Source organism: Pseudophryne corroboree, chromosome 8 (assembly GCF_028390025.1).
Source record: "Pseudophryne corroboree isolate aPseCor3 chromosome 8, aPseCor3.hap2, whole genome shotgun sequence".
In the NCBI taxonomy this organism is placed as follows: domain Eukaryota; kingdom Metazoa; phylum Chordata; class Amphibia; order Anura; family Myobatrachidae; genus Pseudophryne; species Pseudophryne corroboree.
Genome location: NC_086451.1, coordinates 47,463,133 through 47,484,945, shown reverse-complemented (window position 1 = coordinate 47,484,945; position 21,813 = coordinate 47,463,133). Strand labels below are relative to the sequence as shown.

The window sequence follows — 21,813 nt, the reverse complement described above, 5'->3', positions numbered from 1 at the left end:
ACCGTTTCGCCCCCTCCCGTCCATCGACCGCCTCTGTCTGTCAATCAGGCATAGGCAATCGTAGTGTAGCGACTGGCGGACATGCGCCGGCGCACTACAGCGCCAGCGCATGCGCAGATCTGACCCGATCGCTACACTGCGAAAAACTGCAGCGTGCGATCGGGTCAGAATGACCCCCATTGTTAAATACTGATCAGCTCACTTTTTTATTTCTGTTTAAAAAGCATAATGTATAGTATCATGTCAGTCAGGTTTACAACATTTGGAGGGCAAAGTTATACTTCTGGCGGTTGGTACTTTTTAGCTCTCTCTCCAAGGCTTGATACACCTCCCCCCAGGGCCGGATTAACAATGGGGCGGATGGAGCTGCAGCTCCAGGCCCCCCATTGAAAATAGGCCCACAGGAGACTCACTGACAGCGTTGACTGGAAAAAAATCTTTTACCTGTCACACTGCCAGCGGCTGCCCTCTCTCTCCTACCTTGCCTCCTTCAGCTCGGCACTCTGAGATCAGCTACAGAGAGCCGTACAGGCAGTGTGGAGGGCACCCCTCCCCTCCAGTCTCTCCTTCTCGGGGGTCCTGACTGAGCCTGTCACAAGCTCCGCCCCCAGACCACACGAGGAGCTGCAGCTGCTGCAGGAAGCCTGGTACTGAAGGTATAAGTAGAGTGTAGTGTGTGTGTGTGTGTGTGTGTGTGTATATATGTATATATATGCAGCAGTGGTGTGTGTGTGTTGTACTGAGTGTATATTCTGCAGTGGTGTGTGTACTGTATGTGTGTACTCTACTGTGTGTATATATGTGGTGGTGTGTGTGTATATAAGCAGCAGCAGTAGTGTGTGTACTGTATGTGTGTATATGTGGTGGTGTGTGTTGGTGTACTGTGTGTGTATATGCAGTAGTGTGTGTGTACTGTATGTGCATGTGGTGTGTACGTATGGTATGTGTGTGTAGTGTTTACTGTGTGTGTGTATGTTGAGGTGGTGTACGTGTGTGTACTGTATGTATGTGTGTGTATTTTACATGCTATAGGCAGTCAGGGACTCAATTTTGAAATATGAGTGGGTCCTGCAGGGTGCGCTCTGACTCCCCAACCAATCAGCCGCATTCCCTGTCTCAGCCAATCACCGTCGGCAGCGTCCCCGTCTCCACATCCACTCACTGCCAGCAGCGCCTCCCATCTCCACATTTATTCGCCGCCTGAGACCCGGTCAGTCCCCCTGCAGCCGCGGCTCCACCTCCAGCGTGTCCCGATCACTGCTGGTCAGTGATTGGACAGCCCACAACCCCCCCCTTCCTGGCGACTGAGTGTCTCTCTCAGAAGTGGTGTCTTCTCTCACACTGTGTCCCAATCACTGTGGGCAGCAGTGATCAGGACACGCAGTGCAGCACAGTCTGCACTGGAAACAGATGCTCAGCAAGTGATCCTCCCACGGCGGAAGTGAAAGCCGGCCGTTAAGACTGCGCCTGGAGGAGATCTCAGTGTAGGGGAGCCGCCCTGTGTGGGTGGACTAAAGAGTTTGTGTGTCTGTGGGGAGGATAGCTTGCTGTGTGTATGCTGTGTGTGCGCGTATGCTGTGTGGATGTGTGGTGGGAGTAAAGAGCTGATTGGGGACTGGGGAGAGCAGCTGATTGGGGACTGGGGAGAGCTGTGCCTGTGTGTGGGAATCTGCATGAGGAAAGGTGACCTACGGTATAGGTGAGGGGGCGGGATCTATGTGAGTGTGGTGCGCTGTTTGAGGGGAGCTGAGTAAGGGGGGGGTTTGGGTCTGTGTGAGGACAGCTTTCTGATGGGGTATTGTGTGAGGGTGGTGCACTGTATGTGTGTTTCAGGGGAGCTGACTGTAATGGGTGACAGCACTGTGTGTGTGTGTGTGTGTGTGTGTGTGTGTGTGTGTGTGTGTGTGTTTTTTTTGGGGGGGGGGTGAGGAAGGTATAGCTATAATAGTGTAGATAGCTGTGTGTGTGTCTGGGGAAGGTGGGGGGGGGGAGGGTCGGGTCTGTGTGTCTGTATTAGGGGCAAAGGATGCCAAGATGGTGCTGGAGCCATCTAAGGGGGAGAGGAGCTAGGTGGCACAAAAATTAGGGGGATCAGTGAGTGAGCCCCATCCCTTTTTGTCACCTAGGGAGGTCCGCTGACCAGTCAGGAGGGAGCTGGCAGACGGTAGATTTGTAGCAGCAGGAAGGGGGAGAAGCTTTGTGATGGGGGATTGTGTGAGGGTGGTGCGCTGTATGTGTGTTTCTGGGGAGCTAAGGGGGATAGCGGTGTGTGTGGAGGAGGGGGTCTGTGTGAGGAAGGGATAGCTATAATAGGGTAGATAGCTGTGTGGGAGGGGGGGTCGTGGGGGGCACCAAACTCTAACTTGCCTCCGGGCAATGGGAATAAACTTATGACACTGCAGCTGGGGCTTTTCCCCCTTCTGGATGATGCTGAGGAGCTGTGTGCACTGTGCAGTAGCGTGCTCCGGGTCAGAGCCGGCCCTAACCAATATGATGCCCTAGGCAAGATTTTGGCTGGTGCCCCTTAGCACCGCCGCTAATTCTGCAGGAGATGCCTGGCATGAGTCAGCTGGCAGCTCTGCTAACGGGCGCCTTTTGTTTATGAAAATGCATCTTATTTGCATTACTATGTGGCTAGGATGCACAAGCAGCTTCTAAATGATATGCAGCATGCCTATATTTTGTGTGCGACTGCGGCTGTATCTGCATATGAAATGCTACATTACAGTGATTTCCAGGAATACACTGCAATGTAGCATTTTGTATGCAGATACAGCCGCAGTCACGCACAGAATATAGGCATGCCACATATCATTTTAATCAGCAGAAGCTGCTGGTGCCCCTAAGCATACCAAATGCCCTAGGCATTTGCCTAGTTTGCCTATGCCTAAGGCCGGCTCTGCTCCGGGTCACTGTGTGTGTGGATGGGAGTGCTGCTGCTCTATCTGATTCTGCAGGACACGGAGTGAGAGGACTTGGGGCAGGCAGCATGAATGCCAGGCTCAGGGAGAATTGGAGGAAGTCTCTACTGCTGCATTCGCACCATCTGGTGTCAGTGGAATAGCTGAGGGTGCTGGGGCCCTGGCGGTGCACTCACCAGGTAAGACATTGTATCAGGCAGTGGTTCCATAATTATCCTGCAGTGTTCTAATTAATATTTCGAAACATTTTGCAAATTAGGCCCATCACCCAGCGTCTGCCCCAACTCGCTCTGTCCCGCCTTCCCCCCAACCCCTGCTCTATCATGGCTCCATCCCCACCGCTCTGTCTCGTCCCCTATCTCTGGTCCCTTACCCCATTCTACCTTACCCCATTACCTCCCCTTTTAGGTCTGTTTCATATCTATCACAATTGGAGCAGCTGGAGCGTACGCCCAAGCTTCACCTGTGCACGCATAAAGGAGACGTGACACTGTCACCCACTGCCTCTCTGTCTCCCACTATCTCTCCCCATCACCCTCTCTATCCCCATCACCCTTTCCTGTCACCCACTGCCTCTCCGTCTCCTCCTATATCTACTTGTCACCTCACTTCCCTGTCACCAACGGCCTCTCCCCGTTATCCTCTATGTCACCCACACCCTGGCGTCACTCAATGCCTCTCACTATCACAATCTCCTGTCACCCTCTGCCTCTCCCTGTCACCCACTGCCTCACCCTCTGCATCACTATCTCCCCATCACCCTCTCTCCTGGCACTCTCTGTCTCCACAAGGCATCACCCTCTACCTCTGGTTTTCTATTGTCAGTTACTGCTGCAATAAAAAAACTACCTTTCACCGTGATTTAGTGGTATAATTACAAAGCAGTGTACTTTCAACCCCCTAAATTTACCCCCTCGCTACCCCCAGCATTACCTCTGTACTGTCTGCCTCTAACCCACTCCTTGCCCCCAATACGGCCCCAGCTGCAATCTACCACTATCCCAGGTACTGCCCCCAGTACCTACCTACACTTACACCCTACCTATCCCCAGCATTGCCCCAGTACTGCCCCAGCTGCTGTCTTTCCTTACCCTCTACTGCATGCCCTTATCTCCCTCTACCCCAACTGCTACCCACTCACAGCACTTCTCAAACTGTTGCCTGCTCTTACCTCCTCACTACCCCCAGCACTGCCTGCCCTTAACCCTCTCCCTGCCCCAAGTGTTCCCTGCTTCAACCCCTAGCTCTACCCCAACTGCTGCCTTCCCCCAGCACTGCCTATAATGCATAAATTGTGATGGGACCCAGAAACCGTGGAGTAGGACCCCAATTTCTTAAAGTGAGGAGTCCCTGAGACCCACAACTTTTTTTGCTCAGCGCGATCACTGCACCCCATGCCCCTCATATCACTAGCCATATCCCTTGTTGCCGCACACAATTAGGCCCTTTGTAAATTTCAGCTCCAGGCCCAAGTTGCCCTTAATCTGGCACTGCCTCCCCCTATATATTAATATCCATTACTGAGGTTAGTAATGTCACTGATGGAAACCGTGACAACTCTGCAGCCGTCCTCACCATATTTTATCTGGGCGATGTCTCCCGTGATGAGCTCAGCCACAGGGATCTGTATGACTTGTGCATTTCTGATGACAGAGAATCTTTGCTCTTGTTCAATGCGACTCTGCAGCCCCCGAAACTGCTTCTCCTTACTCCAGTCATTGAAGGCCGTCACCCACACCACACAAATGACGGACAACAAGATGGCGGCTCCTTCTATCCACCCAGCTTCTGACTCCCCTTCATCGTGGCCTCCAGGTTGCACATTCCCACAGTCTGAGGGAAAAAAAAGATTTAAGAAGTTTGTTTTGTGATCACACAGCTCGTAACATCTCAACACCAGAGGGCAATTTATTATGGAATTTTGCTATATCCTATTATTTTTGTTGCTATATGTAGACTATTGGGATGGTGGTTACAACAGGTGCACAGCGGATGTGAAAGTGACTGTTATGCCACACAGAGAGACCTTAACAAGGAACACAGTGGTAGAGGAGGGGTTAACAGCCGCAGTATTGGCAACATTGATGGTTTTTGGGCAGCACCGATGGTGTAATGGTTAGCATTACTGCCTCACAGCCCTGAGGTCACGGGTCTTATGTGTGTGGAGTTTGTATATTCTCCCCGTGCTTGTGTGGGTTTCCTCCAACAATCCAAAAAACTAGTTTTATGGTAAGAACTTACCTTTGTTAAAACTCTTTCTGCGAGGTACACTGGAAAGACACAAGTAAAGACATAGGGGTGTAGAGTAGGATCTTGATCCGAGGCACCAACAGGCTCAAAGCTTTGACTGTTCCCAGAATGCATAGCGCCGCCTCCTCTATAACCCCGCCTCCCTGCACAGGAGCTCAGTTTTTAGTTAACCAGCCCAATGCAGTAGCAGGAAAAGAGACGACAACAGTTAGTAGCCACATATACCACATTCTCACGACAGGAGAAGTGTCAGCGGCTAATGCCATACCAACCCACAGAAGCTAAGTGTGTCAGGGTGGGCGCCTTGTGGAGCCCAGTGTACATCGCAGAAAGAGTTTTAACAAAGGTAAGTTCTTACCATAAAACTCGTTTTCTGCTGCGGGGTACACTGGACTCCACAAGGAAAGACATAGGGGAAGTCCTAAAGCAGTTCCTTATGGGAGGGGACGCACTGTAGCGAGCACAAGAACCCGGCGTCCAAAGGAAGCATCCTGGGAAGCGGCAGTATCGAAGGCATAGAACCTTATGAACGTGTTCACTGAGGACCACGTAGCTGCCTTGCACAATTGTTCAAGGGTCGGACCACGGCGGGCCGCCCAAGAAGGTCCAACAGACCGAGTAGAGTGGGCCGTAATCTGAGCAGGAGCTGACAGACCAGCCCTCACATAAGCATGTGCAATCACCATTCTAATCCATCTGGCCAAAGTTTGCCTGTGAGCAGGCCAGCCCCGTTTGTGAAATCCAAACAGCACAAAGAGAGAATCAGATTTCCTAATAGAAGCAGTTCTCTTCACATAGATACGGAGAGCCCGTACCACATCCAAAGACCGCTCTTTGGGAGACAGATCAGGAGAAACAAGTGCCGGAACCACGATCTCCTGGTTAAGGTGGAACGAAGAAACCACCTTAGGTAAATATCCAGGACGAGTCCTAAGAACCACCTGGTCACGGTGAAATATCAGATATGGGGAACTACAAGACAAGGCACCCAAATCCGACACTCTTCTAGCTGAAGCAATAGCCAGCAGAAATACCACCTTAAGGGAAAGCCACTTAAGATCAGCTGAACCAAGAGGTTCAAACGGAGACTCTTGTAACGCCTCCAAAACCACCGACAAGTCCCAAGGAGCCACAGGCGGGACATAGGGAGGTTGGATACGCAACACACCCTGAGTGAAGGTATGCACATCAGGTAAGGTCGCAATCTTTCTCTGAAACCACACCGACAAGGCAGATATTTGAACCTTGAGGGAGGCCAGACGCAGGCCTAAGTCCAGGCCCTGCTGAAGAAAGGTCAACAACTTGGCAGTACTATACTTGGAAGCGTCATAATTGTTAGATGCGCACCAAACAAAGTAATAATGCCAGACCCTATAGTAAATCCGAGCAGAAGCCGGTTTCCGGGCCCGCAACATAGTTTGAATGACCGCCTCAGAAAACCCTTTAGCCCTTAAGACGGAAGCTTCAAGAGCCACGCCGTCAAAGACAGCCGGGCTAGGTCCTGGTAGACACAGGGGCCCTGAACGAGGAGGTCTGGGCGTTGCGGAAGTAGAATTGGACGCTCTGACGATAGGCCCTGCAGGTCTGAGAACCAGTGATACCTTGTGGCGCTGACCACCCCCTGGACGTTTGGCGGATTGTTTTGCTGATTACCTGGAAGGGAATTCGATCAGAGGAGACACCAGCAGGGTATTTCCCGGGGTACCCTGCCTTTATTTGACACCTGCGGCTCCTCCACCTGCATCGGTAGGATCACATTCCCCCCATGGCCTGTTCCCAGTCCACTTGTTTTTTTTATGTATTGCTTGTTTTTAGACATTGCATGTTAGTATTGTATTAAATTCCATTTTATTCACCATACCAGTGTGTTTAAACATACACTTTCACACCTGGGTATTATCCACATACATAGGTGACCGTAAGAGAGACCAGCGCCATTGTAGAGAGAGCACACCCCCTTTTTCACTGAGAACCAGTGCCGTCTGGGCCACGCTGGAGCTATGAGAAGCAGAATTCCTCTTTCTTGCTTGAACTTCCGAAGTACCCTGGGCAGGAGTGACACCGAAGGGAACACGTACGGCAGCCGAAACCTCCACGGCACCGCCAGCGCATCCACAAATGCTGCTTGAGGATCCCTTGTCCTTGCTCCGAAGACCGGAACCTTGTGATTGTGTCGAGACGCCATCAGATCTACGTCTGGAAGGCCCCACTTTTCCACTAGGAGTTGAAACACTTCTGGATGGAGGCCCCACTCGCCGGCATGTACGTCCTGACGAATGAGAAAGCCCGCTTCCCAATTCAGGACTCCCGGAATGAATATTGCCGATATGGCCGGTAGATGGCGTTCCGCCCAATGTAGAATCCGTGAGACTTCCTTCATTGCCAAACGGCTTCGAGTGCCGCGTTGATGATTTATGTAAGCCACTGTGGTGGCATTGTCCGACTGTACTTGAACAGGACGGTTCTGAATGAAATGCTGGGCCAGGTTCAACGCATTGAAGACCGCCCGCAATTCCAGAATGTTGATCGGGAGGAGGGATTCCTCCTTGGTCCACCGACCCTGAAGGGAGTGTTGCTCCAACACCGCAATCCAACCTCTTAGACTGGCATCTGTTGTCAACAGGACCCAGTCGGATATCCAGAAGGGACAGCCCCTGCACAATTGTCGGTCCTTGAGCCACCAGAGCAGCGACAGACGGACCTCTGGAGTCAATGAGATCATGTGAGACCTGATCCGGTGAGGCAGGCCGTCCCACTTGGCTAGAATCAGCTTCTGGAGGGGGCGAGAATGGAATTGAGCATACTCCACCATGTCGAATGCTGACACCATGAGGCCCAGCATCTGCATGGCCGAATGTATCGACACTTGCAGACGAGAAAGGAAGCAACAAATCCTGTCCTGAAGCTTCAGGACTTTCTCCTGAGACAAGAACAACCTCTGGTTGTGAGTGTCCAATAGCGCTCCCAGGTGCACCATGCTCTGAGCAGGTACCAAGGAGGATTTCTTCCAGTTGATGAGCCAACCGTGGGCTTGTAGAAACCGGACAGTCTTATCCAGATGACGTAGGAGAAGTTCTGGGGAATTTGCCAGGATTAACAAGTCGTCCAGATACGGCAGTATCCTGACCCCTTGACGGTGGAGTACCACCGTCATCACCGCCATGACTTTGGTGAAGACTCGCGGAGCCGTAGTTAAACCAAAAGGTAACGCCCGAAAATGGTAATGGAGGTTGCTAATCGCAAACCTCAGGTATTGCTGATGTGACGCTGCTATAGGAATATGCAGGTAAGCATCCTGTATGTCCAGGGAGACCATGTAGTCCCCAGGTTCCAAGGCCAGAACTATAGAGCGAAGGGTTTCCTTACGGAACTTGGAAACCTTCACAAACCTGTTCAATGCCTTGAGGTTGAGAATGGGCCGGGAAGATCCACTCGGTTTCGGGACTAGAAACAACGGAGAATAGTATCCCCGGCTCCTCTGTGCAAGAGGCACCTGTACTACGACTCCTGTATCCAGGAGGGTCTGTAACACCAAATGTAGAGTGTTTGCCTTTGTCTGGTCTGTCCGGCAAAATCGATGAGGGGTCGGTTCTTGAAGGCTATGGCGTAAGCTCGAATGACGACTTCCCGTACCCAGGCATCTGAAGTGGACTTCAACCATTCCTGGGTATACCATAGAAGCCGGCCCCCCACCCTGGGATCCCCCAGGCGGAGGCCCGCCCCGTCATGCGGCAGGCTTATCGGTAATGGAAGCTTGCTGACGGGCCGCCCAGGCTCTTTTGGGCTTCGGTTTACCAGGTTTGGAAGTGCGGGCCTGCTTGTTGTATGCCTGACCTTTTGCTTTACCTGAAGGACGAAATGGGCGAAAGGAAGTACCTTTAGCCTTCGACACAGAAGGAGCGGTACTTGGCAGACAGGCAGTTTTGGCAGTAGCCAAGTCAGCCACTATCTTATTTAAGTCCTCCCCAAACAGAATATCTCCCTTGAAAGGGAGTACCTCCAGGGTTTTTCTAGAGTCCAGATCCACAGACCAGGATCTCAGCCACAATATCCGGCGAGCCAGGACTGATGTGGTAGAGGCCTTGGCTGCCAGGATACCGGTATCAGAAGCCGCCTCTTTAATATAACGAGAAGCTGTGACAATATATGACAAGCATTGTCTAGCATGGTCAGAAGAGATTTCAGCTTCTAACTCCAAGGCCCATGCTTCAATAGCCTCTGCAGTCCATGTTGCTGCAATAGTGGGCCTTTTGTGCAGCACCCGTGAGGGTGTAAATCGCTTTCAGACAACCCTCCACACATTTATCCGTAGGCTCTTTTAGAGACGTGACGGTAGTGACAAGTAAAGCTTAGGAAACCACCATCCTAGCCACATGTGAGTCTACTGGAGGTGGCGTTTCCCAATATTTAGACAGCTCTGGCGCGAGGGGATAGCGAGCCAGCATCTTCCTTTGAGGCACAAACTTCTTACCCGGGTTTCCCCAGGATTCCTGACGTATATCCACTAGGTGGTCAGAGTGAGGTAAAACTTGTTTAACCACCTTCTGACGCTTGAACCTATCTGGTTTCTTAGGAGGGACGGATGGCTCGGGATCATCCGTAATCTGCAGAATTAATTTAATAGCCTCCAAAAGATCAGGAACATCCACATGTGAACTACCCTCCCCATCAGCAGTATCTGAGTCAGAATCTGTGGGGTCAGTGTAAGTGCCATCTTCATCAGACGAGGTGTCAGTGACAGCAGTGGATTGTGAGGAGATAAGAGCTCGCTTAGAGGACCCCTTGGACTTAGGCGAGCGAGGGTCAAACTTTTTAGTTGTCAGGGACTGGTTCAACTTCTTCAATTGAGCAGATAAATCATCCGCCCACGGCGGATTAGCTGCAGGGACCACATACGGTTGCACCGGCATAGGGGGGTCCCATAGGGGGTGTTAGTTTATTAACTAGCGTATATAGAAGCGTGGAAAAAGCAGCCCACGGTGGGTCATTACGTACCTCCGTTGCCACAGTCCCACTGGGGGGCAAGGAGCCCCCAGAACCAGAGCCCACAGCTGCTATATTCTCCCCATATGGATCTGTGGCTTCAGCAACACCGGCAGTGTGTTCAGCCCCAGAACCGTTACCCTCAGAAGCAGACATGATATAACTTGCAGTATGAGGTAACACAGTACAATTATCAGCAGCACAATACCTCTTACCCAAACCCCTGCGCAGTGTAGTCAGCACAAGCAGAGATAAAGGAGAGATATGGTGACTAAAATCACAGAGAAAAATACGTATTAGAGTATATCTTGTGAATATCCTATATTATTATAAAACCTGACGCACCAAACCACCTCAGGTTATAGAATATAGGGATAGCAAGTTGAGTGAGACACACGAATGGAAACTACTCAGCAAGCTAATGCACACACATATAGTCACAGTTAGACAACGCAGAGGTTATTACTAACAATAATACTGCACTGGACCAGCTTATATAGCTATGTAGTCAATAGATATAACACTGCACAGTAAGAACTGGATATATATCACAGGGTAATTGTACTAGAAACCCCTGACTAAATGCACTCTTTCTTAACTAACACTGTCTAAATGACAGGTAGAATACTTAAGTGTCATGTAAAGTCACAGCGCTGTCAACCAGGCGGCTTTACACAGGAGGATTTGCCCAAGCAGTCCCCGGAACAGTGTAGCTGAGAGAAATGGCGCCCAGACACTGCCAGGGAGTGAGGGAGAGACAGATATGCAGCTCCAGGGCGGGAACATTTGCGGGAAATGGCGCCCTGGGGCTGGGGGAGGGGCTCCAGGTCTAAGCCTTATCCCCCTGCTGGCAAAACCACCAGGTACTGCGGGCTACAAGTAAAATGGTTTTAAGGGAAAACCTGACCTGCACCCATGCCCTGGTGATCTAGTGGGATCGCCTGTACTGCCACAGTGTCCACCGCCAGTACGCGCGGCCCATCTCCCACTGACCGCGCCGGATCGCGATAAAGTACGGGTCCCGCAAGCGGGACCCACTCACCACCTCCCGAAGCGCGGCCGCGCGATCCCGGAGAGCCCCCGTCGTGTGTGCCTGACCATAGAAGAAAACCGAAGCATCCTGCTGTAGTTACCCGGCAACCAGGGCTCGGGAGTGTACAGCGCCGCTGGGGAAAGATGGAGCTGCAGCAGTGAATGTCACTAGACATGTACATACTGCTGCAGCCCTTGAAGCTCTTCTTAGGGCTGCCCAGAGCAGCCCCTCTGTTATGTGCCTGCTATCTGCGGCACCAACTACAAAACTGAGCTCCTATGCAGGGAGGCGGGGTTATAGAGGAGGCGGCGCTATGCATTCTGGGAACAGTCAAAGCTTTTCAGCCTGTTGGTGCCTCGGATCAAGATCCTACTCTACACCCCTATGTCTTTCCTTGTGGAGCCCAGTGTACCCCGCAGCAGAAATATTCTGATTGCTTAATTGGCTCCAGACAAAAAAATTAACCCTAGTGTGTGTGTGTGTATTTAGGGCAGACTCAATGGGCCAAGCGGTTCAGATCTGCTGTCAAATTGTAGGTTTATTTGTTTTGTATCAAACACAAGGTATTGCAGCTAAGAGGTGTCTCACCTAAGGAGCTAAGTACTGTGCTTGTGTGCAGTACTGTGACACTCTTGCACAGTAAAAAAACATGACTGTACATGTGCAGTAGAACATCAGGTTGGAGGCTGCAGCCGCCTGGGTCCTAGTGCCCTGAGTGTATGCTATGCTATGCTGCATAGGAGACAGTGCACTGTGCTGCTCTCCCAACAGTTTTTTGCACCTGTAGGTTATTCATAGTATAAGAACAAGAGCAAAGAAAACAACATTAGAAACGTTTCGCCTGATGCCGCTCAGGTTACTCCTACCAAGATACAGCCGACGCAATTTTTGTTTGATGTTTTTATAATCGGAAATGCCCCCCCAAAAAATCCAAATACATCGACGAGCTGACCGTCGACATTCACAACAGCCACATTCTGGAAATGTTGACATTGAGTCGGTTGACAGTTGACATGTCGCCCCATATCTTTTATATAACAGTTCGATGATGCAATACAGACACATGTAACATACTGTAAGCTAAGAAAAGTCCACCTGCAGACATAGGATGGGGAGAGAATGCAGCAAGCTGTGGAATAAGGACACATATTGATGCCCCTCAGGGGCGTAGCCAGAACTTTGTGGGCCCCATAGCAACATTTTGAAGGGGCCCCCATCCCAATGCTTCTAGAGAGACACTTCTCTGCAGCAGTTATTAATTATGCCCTATAATAGTGCCCTGTTCATTTTCTGAAACATAGTAGAGCCTTATTTAATGTTATGCCCCATTGTAGTGTCCTAGTCTCTTTTATAAATCGTAGTAGTGCTTAAGTTCACCCTATGCCACATTTCAGAGCTGCCAGTACACATTATGCCGCACAGTACCCCCAATTCACATTATGATATATAGTGCTCCCCGTTCATATTGTGCCACATTATAGTGCCCAGGTTCATATTATATAACATTAACATGCCCTCCAGTTCATTTTATACTACACTACAATAAGCAGGCCCATGGGCATATCTAGATATATTGCAGGCCCCAAGGCAAAAGTTTGAAAGGACCACTACATACCACCCAATGGCGAAAAATGTGTATAACACATGTAACTGTGACAGGGAAGGTGGCCCCTCTCAGCTCTGGGCCCCATAGCAGCTGTACTCCCTGCACCTATGGCAGCTACGCCCTTGTACATAACATAACACATGTAACTGTTACAGGGAAGATGGCCCCTCTCAGCTCTGGGCCCCTTAGCAGCTGCACTGCCTGCACCCATGGCAGCTACGCCCTTGATGCCCCTATATTTCTGTGCCTGTGTTCCATTTCTTCAATTCCAGCCTGTGTACTTGTCTGTGTGGAGAGCACAGTAACTGCTGAACGTGCAATGCTGATGGGAAATTCCAGAATGAACATTAAAAAGTCGGTTGAATGGGAGTAAAGCAGAGAATGACTGGAGCATATGTGCATGTTTTATTGATGTACAACCGCATACTGTATGAAGGTTTGTAGGTCACCTAAAAGCAATAGCTTAGGAAATATGTTACAAATTTCACGCAATAGTGATCTGGTGATCTTGCTCATAGCAACCAATCACATTCTACTTAACATTTATCTAGCTGCTTCTAGAAAATAATAGAATCTGATTGGTTGCTATAAGCAACATCGGGGGTCATTCCGAGTTGTTTGCTCGTTTTTTTTCGCTACGGAGCGATTAGTCGCAAACTGCGCATGCGCAATGTACGCAGCGCGCCTGCGCCAAGTAAATTAGCACAAAAGTTTGGTATTTTACTCACGGCGTAAGTTTTTTCATCGTTCTGCTGATCGGAGTGTGATTGACAGGAAGTGGGTGTTTTTGGGCGGAAACTGGCCGTTTTCTGGGAGTGTGCGAAAAAACGCAGGCGTTTCAGGGAAAAACGCGGGAGTGGCTGGAGAAACGGGGGAGTGTCTGGGTGAACGCTGGGCGTGTGTGTGACGTCAAACCAGGAACGAAACTGACTGAACTGATCGCTATTTGTGAGTAGGTCTGGAGCTACGCAGAAACTGCTAAGAAATTTCTATTCGCAATTCTGCAAATCTTTCATTCGCAATTCTGCTAAGCTAAGATACACTCCCAGAGGGCGGCGGCTTAGCGTGGGATATGCTGCTAAAAGCAGCTAGCGAGCGAACAACTCGGAATCACCCCCATCACCAGTTCTAAAAAACTCCCACCTTAGTAAATTTACCCCGTTGGGTGGAATTAAATTGTTCCATGCGCCCCCTGCTGGTCGTCTATAGTCATGGGCATTTATCGGAGCAATTCAGTCACTGGGGGTAATTCAGAGTTGATCGTAGATGTGCTAGATTTAGCACATCTACGATCATTTACTCTGACATGCGGGGGGACTCCCAGCACAGGGCTAGTCCGCCCCGCAGGTCAGGCCCTACCGCGCCCCCCCCGCACAAGTATAAAAGCATTGCACAGCGGCGATGCTTTTGTACTTGACAAGTGGCTCCCTACCTGCGCAGCTCCTGCACGCTGGCAGGGAGCTGCTTGTTGCATCCTGGGTCACAGCGGCTGCGTGTGACATCACGCAGCCGCCGCGGCCTGCCCCCGTACGGTCCACGCACACCTGCTTTGCCCGAATCGCACCCCCAGAGCGGCGGCGGCCCGCCCCCTCCTGCCCAGTGAATGCCTCTGCCTGTCAATCAGGCAGAGGCGATCGCTGGCCTGAGACGCCGATAACATCTCTGGCATGCACGTGCGCACTGAGACACATGCGCAGTTCAGACCTAATCGCCCGCAGCAATCAGGTCTGAATTAGTCCCACAGTCGGCACTCACATTTTTTCTTGCAGTCTCTGGAGGTGTGAGAAACAAAGAGTGAAAAGTCCGTAGTTTGGTCTCAAAAGCGATGCCCAATAGAGATCTTTAGTTGGGTTTAGCCGCTTTGTGCGTCTGATCAGAGCAACAATTGAATTGCTATGATAGACACTCATTACTATAGAAGGCCAGCAGGGGGCACGTGGCACAATTGAATTCCCCCCCATTATTATGAGACATTGCATTTAAATTTACTATATGCAGATATATATTTACTTTTATTATTGTGTAATCAGCATCAAGTTAAAAAACAAAACAAAAAACCTTTAGGATATGTATGCATCACTGTAACCAGCTGCCTCTCTGTCACCTCCACCAGGATCTCTCAGTGATGTCTAAAGCTGTACATGTCTAACACAGAGATCTCCCCAAGTGTCACCCAGCTGGCAATATAACACTCTAAGGGGGGCATTTACTAAGCAGTGATAAGAGCGGAGAAGCGAGCCAGTGGAGTAGTTGCCCATGGCAACCAATCAGCTGCTTTGTATACGTTTATAGTATGCAAATTACATCAATACTGATTGGTTGCCATGGGCAGTTCTCCACTGGCTCACTTTTCCGCTCTTATCACTGCTTAGTAAATGTCCCCCTTAGTCTACACAGTTTCCTAAGCCCGCTGCCTTGATGTCACCCTCGATATCTCCCTCTGCCTTTTTCCACATATCCGGTCCTGTGCATTGTGCTGTCGGCTCTTCCTTATAAACATTATGAGAATATACATCTTTGTCACTCATGTTGGTACCATTCTGTCAGTATCTCCCACCTGGACTACTGCAACTTTTACTGGTTGTCCATTACCCTCAGAACGCAATTCAAGCTACTCGCTTATACCCTCAGAGCACTCATCGACTCCTCTTCTTCATACATCTGTCACAAGACACACTCCATCTCTCCATCTTACGCTAGGCATAATACACTGTACAATTATTGGGGTGATTTAACAATAATCAGTTGGTAGAGTGTAGGCATGACCGTTTTTAGCCAAACGCAGATAAAAAGGCTCATAAGACTACCAGAAATGCTCAGTTTCGAAGATCCTGACATTGGGGGTCATTCCGACCCGTTCGCACGCTGCGGTACGAACGTGTCCGGAATGCGCATGCGCGATGTTGCCCAGTGACAGGGGTCACCAGGTTACGTTACGTCCTACGATGGAAGAGGTCGCAGAGCCGACCGCAAAGAAGATTGACAAGAAGAAGGCATACCTGGGCGTCACCGGACCGTTGGAGATCGTTTTCGGGGAGTGGTAAGGAAAACGCAGGCGTGTCCAGCAGAACGGAGGGCGGATGTCTGACATCAAAGCCGGCTCCAGCATCGCAGAGATCGTCGTACAGAGTAAGTAGGTATAGGGCTGGTCTTCTTCTGCTTGAAATTTTTTTAGCATAGCAGGGCTGCACAAGCGATCGCAGCCCTGCTAAGCTAAAATACACTCCCCCATAGGCGTGGACTAGTTGATCGCAGCAGCAAAAAGTTGCTGGCTGCGATCAACTCGGAATGACCACCATTGTGCAGTGTGTGCATTCTCCATAAACTGACCATATTTTCTATGATTTGTCCTGATTACCTCATCCTCTTTTAGTGTGGATATAGGCAAATTCAGTGTGATGGGGCCGAAAATCTGCCTCTTAAAAAAGAAGTTTTAAAAAAAATCAAGTTATAGAAAAAATACAAAACATTAAAAAAATAATCACTTAGTGTGTAGTCCCGATATCGGGACCTTCCACTGACAGAAAAATCTATTGTGTAGCTATGCTCCTCTCTGATCACTATCTCTCGTTCTTGTTAACAAGACTTCTCCCAAGCTGCACCATACTTACGGAACTCCCTTCTCCACCTGACCTGATTCTCCTCTAACCTCCAATCCAGCGCTTTTGTCAAAACCCGTATCTGCACTACAGCCCACTCCTCCAAGCCATTAAGATAGCTTTCACTATATTGAACAAAACGAACATTTGATTGGAACCTATAGTGCACTACACACTTGTACCAAGGTAATAAATAACTAGTTCTGGTTCTGGGAACAGGACTCAACACAGTCAGAGATTATTCTGGGGATGTATAAGGACTATGAGGTCTTTTCCGGAAAAGGCAAAGAGCCCTACAGCGAAAACCCTTGTTCCACTTGCCTTATACATCAAAGGGGATAGTAATATTTGCCGGCGAATGTTTTTCAGTACAAACATGGGGGGGATCCTGTTTAACAATTCTATCACGCGGCAACTTCAGTGATATGTAACGTGAACTGCAGTGATAGGTGATTTTCTATCATCCCAATATACAGTATAGTGCGACATTAGATCACTATCCTGTTTCCAATCTGTTTCCCCAGTGAAGTGGGTGGGACAGAAGTGTGGTGACGCAAAATGGGTCACCCTGCTCTCCACACCTGCCCCCCTGGACCTTTAGGAGTGGAGTATTGAAAAGTAGGTAATTGCCAATAGCCAATTACAAAAATCTGGATAAATCCAAACTTGCGCTAATTTAGCGTTAGAAAGAAAGTTAATCCGAACCCACACATCTGTAATTTCAACACAGTGCATTGTTAAGTCACTCCTTTGATATATATCCCTGAGGTTCATTAAATGTAATCCTTAATAAATTCCAATTATGTTGATCAGGGGTGGATTGGGATGGAAAATCAGCTCGGAAAATTTATGGAAGCAGCCCTAATGGGGGTGCGGTCTAATGAGTGGGTGGGGTCTGTTGAGGGGTGCGGGATATCCCCTCACAGGCCTGATTGTATGCAACTGCGGCCTTCTTTGCGTCTTTTGTTGCAGTTGTGTCTGAGACCAGAGGCGGATTGAGAACAAAAAGTGGCAACACAAGAGGTATAACATACAGTGTAGCCATGGCAGCATCACTGGATGGCAGAGCTGCTGTACTGCAGAGATGGAATAACATAATGAATGGGGAAAATGCAGTGTCCTGAGTGCGGTGGGCAGCCTGTCATGTTGGGGGTGGAGCCAGGGGCGGATCCAGAAGAAAATGATAGGGGGGGCACCATGGAAGGGACAAGTACATTTGCATGCGGCTTCGGTGCATGTGAGGTGGCGCTTCTTATACAATGCCCACAGTTGTAGCGCTCATTATGCAATGTCCACTGTACTGGTAGTGCCCCTTATATAGACCCCATAGTAGTGGTGCCCCTTATGCAATGCCCGTATTGCCCCCAGTAGTAATACCCCTTGTTTATGCCCCCCCAGTAGTTTGCCCCCAGTAGATGCCCCCGCTGCACTAAGGAAGAAAAAAAACATCATACTTACCGAGCCCCGCTCCCGCTTCCAGACCGCTGCAGTCCTCCTCTCTTGGCGTCCTCTCCTCAGCACTAAAAGAGAGACGTCACGACTGACGTCTCTCCCATAGCGCACGCCGCACAGTGACAGCGCCGGGAGCCGGAGCTCAGTACTGAGCTCCTGCCTACGGCTTTCGGTGAGGAGAGAGGGGCGCCCGCTGGTAACACAATCTCAGCGGGCGTTGGTCATCTCCCTGTGCGGCGCCGGCCAGAGGCGGATTTAGACCTCATGGGGCCCTAAGCGAAATACCGATTTGGGGCCCCCCTACCTCAAACAATCCATCGCACTATATTTTTGTTCTGACTTATGCCCCCTTACATTACAGATGGAGTTCCGTCTGTGCCTGGGCCTATCACCGCGTCTGGGGCGCGCACGTGTCCGTGCCACGCACGTGTCCGTGCCACGCACGTGTCCCATTCACTGGAATGGGGCACTCCCAGCGGGGCTAAGCGGCGACCAATCAGATAGAGAGTGTCCCATAGAGATACTGTGTGCGCACGCCTCCGAAAAAATGGGTGTGGCCAATTAAAATGAGACGTGATACACAGACATATGCCCCCAATAGTGCAGTGCCAGATCCACAATTGCACCCACAGTGCCAGATGCACAATTGCCCCCACAGTGCCAGATCCAAAAATGCCCCCACAGTGCCAGATCCACAAATGCCCCCATGGTGCCAGATCCACAAATGCCCCCACAGTGCCAGATCCAAAAATGCCCCTTCAGTGCCAGATCCAAAAATGCCCCTACAGTGCCAGATCCAAAAATGCCCCTACAGTGCCAGATCCAAAAATGCCCCCACAGTGTCAGGTATACAAATGCCCCCACAGTGCCAGTTAAACAATTGCCCCCACAGTGCCAGGTAAGCAATTGCCCCCACAATGCCAGGTATACAAATGCCCCCACAGTGCCAGTTAAACAGTTGCCCCCACAGTGCCAGGTAAACAATTGCCCCCACAGTGCCAGATCCACAAATGCCCCCACAGTGCCAGATCGAAAAATGCCCCTACAGTGCCAGATCCAAAAATGCCCCCACAGTGTCAGGTATACAAATGCCCCCACAGTGCCAGGTAAACAATTGCCCCCACAGTGCCAGGTATACAAATGCCCCACAGTGCCAGGTATACAATTGCCCTCACAGTGCCAGGTATACCAATGCCCCCACAGCAGGTATACAAATGCCCCCACAGCAGTGCTGCTGCTGCTTCTCCGCCCGGCTCTGAGGGTGTCAGGAGGAGAGCGCGGCTATGTCTGGCACCGGTGGCGGCGGCGTGTAGGACTTCAAACTAGCCGTCGGTTCGTGAGCCAATCAGAGCTCGCGGACCGGCGGCTCCTGATTGGCTGCCGGTCCGCGAGCTCTGATTGGCTCACGAACCGGCGGCTGGTTTGAAGTCCGCTTCTCGCCGCCAGACATAGCCGCGCTCTCCTCCTGACAGCTGAGACACGCTGCCGCCGGACTGAGCGGCAGCATGTCTCAGTGACACAAGCGGGGGGGGGGGACCGCCGGCGCCAGGGGACGGGGGGGACGGCGCTACAAATGACAGGGGGGGCACGGGCCCAAGTGCCCCCCCTGGATCCGCCACTGGGTGGAGCCACATGGCAATACACATAACAGGCTCCACAGTCACTTCGGCCTACCAGGAATCTTAATGGTGAGCACTATGTCCTATCTGCCTCTGATGTTGATCAACATGAAGCAAAATAAAACCCTCCGTGTGACAGCTGCCAAATTAGCCTCAAGAGGGCTAAAATCCTTAGGAGCCTATTTATCACCAGCCGCATCCAGGATGCAGATGACATGATAAAATCGCCCCAACTTGCACTGCGATAATTGATTACATCGCAGGGATGTATCAATTATCGCATGCAGGGACAGAGCTTGTGGTCAAGCTCTGTCCCAGAGATGCCTCTTCGCAGCATCATCGGGGTATTTTTCGTAAAAATACCCTGATGTCCTGCTGCGCATGCGCCGCCCCCGCCGACATCGCCGCCCGGTCGACCCCCCTCCTGTTGCTGGGTTCTTCTCGTGCGCTGTGACCCCCAGTGCTGTAAAGTGCGCTGCCGTTTTGCAGCGTCACTTCACTGCACCGGGGTCCCAGCGCAGCATATGGGGGACCCGGCGCCTGGCAGCGCTCACCGGAGCAGCGGACCCTGGCTCCCTGGACAGGTGAGTATGTTTTTTTTTACTTTTTATTTTTATTTTAACACTGTGATCAGCTTGTGGGTCCATCGGACACAGATAGCTGATCACTCTGCCAGGGGCAGAGAAAGCTGGGCAAAAGGGTACAGATTGCAGTGCTGCCCTGTGATCTCGCCAGCCTGAGCTCACATTTCCCATTGTAAGTATGGGGAATGCGATGTGGGTTACTAAAAAAAAAGTGAAAAAGGGTTTGGAGCAGTTTTTCATGAAAACTACTCCAAATGCCCTTTATTACATTCAGGTGATAGTACAATAATGTGAAAAGGGTGTGAAAACAGAAAACCCCCTTTTCACATTATTTTAGTAAAAATAAATGTTAATAAATAGACCCCTTAGTGACTATTGGCCCTCATTCCGAGTTGTTCGCTCGTTATATTTTTTTCGCAACGGAGCGATTTGTCGCAAACTGCGCATGCACAATGGCCCTCATTCCGAGTTGTTCGCTCGGTATTTTTCATCGCATCGCAGTGAAAATCCGCTTAGTACGCATGCGCAATGTTCGCACTGCGACTGCGCCAAGTAACTTTACTATGAAGAAAGTATTTTTACTCACGGCTTTTTCTTCGCTCCGGCGATCGTAATGTGATTGACAGGAAATGGGTGTTACTGGGCGGATACACGGCGTTTCAGGGGCGTGTGGCTGAAAACGCTACCGTTTCCGGAAAAAACGCAGGAGTGGCCGGGGAAACGGTGGGAGTGCCTGGGCGAACGCTGGGTGTGTTTGTGACGTCAACCAGGAACGACAAGCACTGAAATGATCGCACAGGCAGAGTAAGTCTGGAGCTACTCTGAAACTGCTAACTCGTTTGTAATCGCAATATTGCGCGTACGTCGGTCGCAATTTTAAGAAGCTAAGATTCACTCCCAGTAGGCGGCGGCTTAGCGTGTGTAACTCTGCTACATTCGCCTTGCGAGCGAACAACTCGGAATGAGGGCCAATGTTCGCAGTGCATCTGCGTTAGTAAATTTGCTAAAAAGTTTGGTATTTTACTCACGGCTTAACGAAGAAATTTCTTCGTTCTGGTGATCGGAGTGTGACTGACAGGAAGTGGGTGTTTCTGGGCGGAAACTGGCCGTTTTATGGGTGTGTGCGAAAAAACGCTGCCGTTTCTGGGAAAAACGCGGGAGTGGCTGGAGAAATGGGGGAGTGTCTGGGCGAACGCAGGGTGTGTTTGTGATGTCAAACCAGGAACGAAACTGACTGAACTGATCGCAGATGCCGAGTAAGTGTGGAGCTACTCAGAAACTGCTAAGAAGTGTCTATTCGCAATTCTGCTAATCTTTCGTTCGCTATTCTGCTATGCTAAGATACACTCCCAGAGGGCGGCGGCTTAGCGTGTGCAATGCTGCTAAAAGCAGCTAGCGAGCGAACAACTCGGAATGAGGGCCAATGTGTCCCCTTTAATGTTATATCCTCTATCACTTGTACATGTCTACATGCCTTTTAGTATGGGGACATGTCATAACTGTTAAGCAAGCCATGTTTTCTACATTGCACTTAACCATGTACTACCCAAATGCACACATGGAAGATATAACCTATTCATAACTAAAACTTATTTTGCTCTCTTTACTTAACATAACACTTCAGTAGAACATATGGACATATAGGGGTGTATTCAATGCCTGTCGGAAGGGGTTCCGACCTATTCAATGCCGGGCCATTTTTTCCGACAAGTTGGGAATTCCCGACTTGTCGGAAACTACGTGGATTGTCGGATTAGCCGCGGACC

General features: G+C 50.3%; 1 protein-coding gene across 7 annotated transcripts in view; it reads right to left on the bottom strand.

The window, feature by feature from the left end:
* Positions 1-21,813, bottom strand: part of ATP2B3 (ATPase plasma membrane Ca2+ transporting 3) — a 671,061-nt gene that overhangs the window by 226,157 nt on the left and 423,091 nt on the right. For all 7 annotated transcript variants that reach the window (XM_063936325.1, XM_063936321.1, XM_063936322.1 and 4 more), the window contains exon 5: positions 4,497-4,754. In XM_063936325.1, the coding sequence (XP_063792395.1) occupies positions 4,497-4,754 (258 nt within the window). The remainder of the gene's footprint in view (positions 1-4,496; positions 4,755-21,813) is intronic.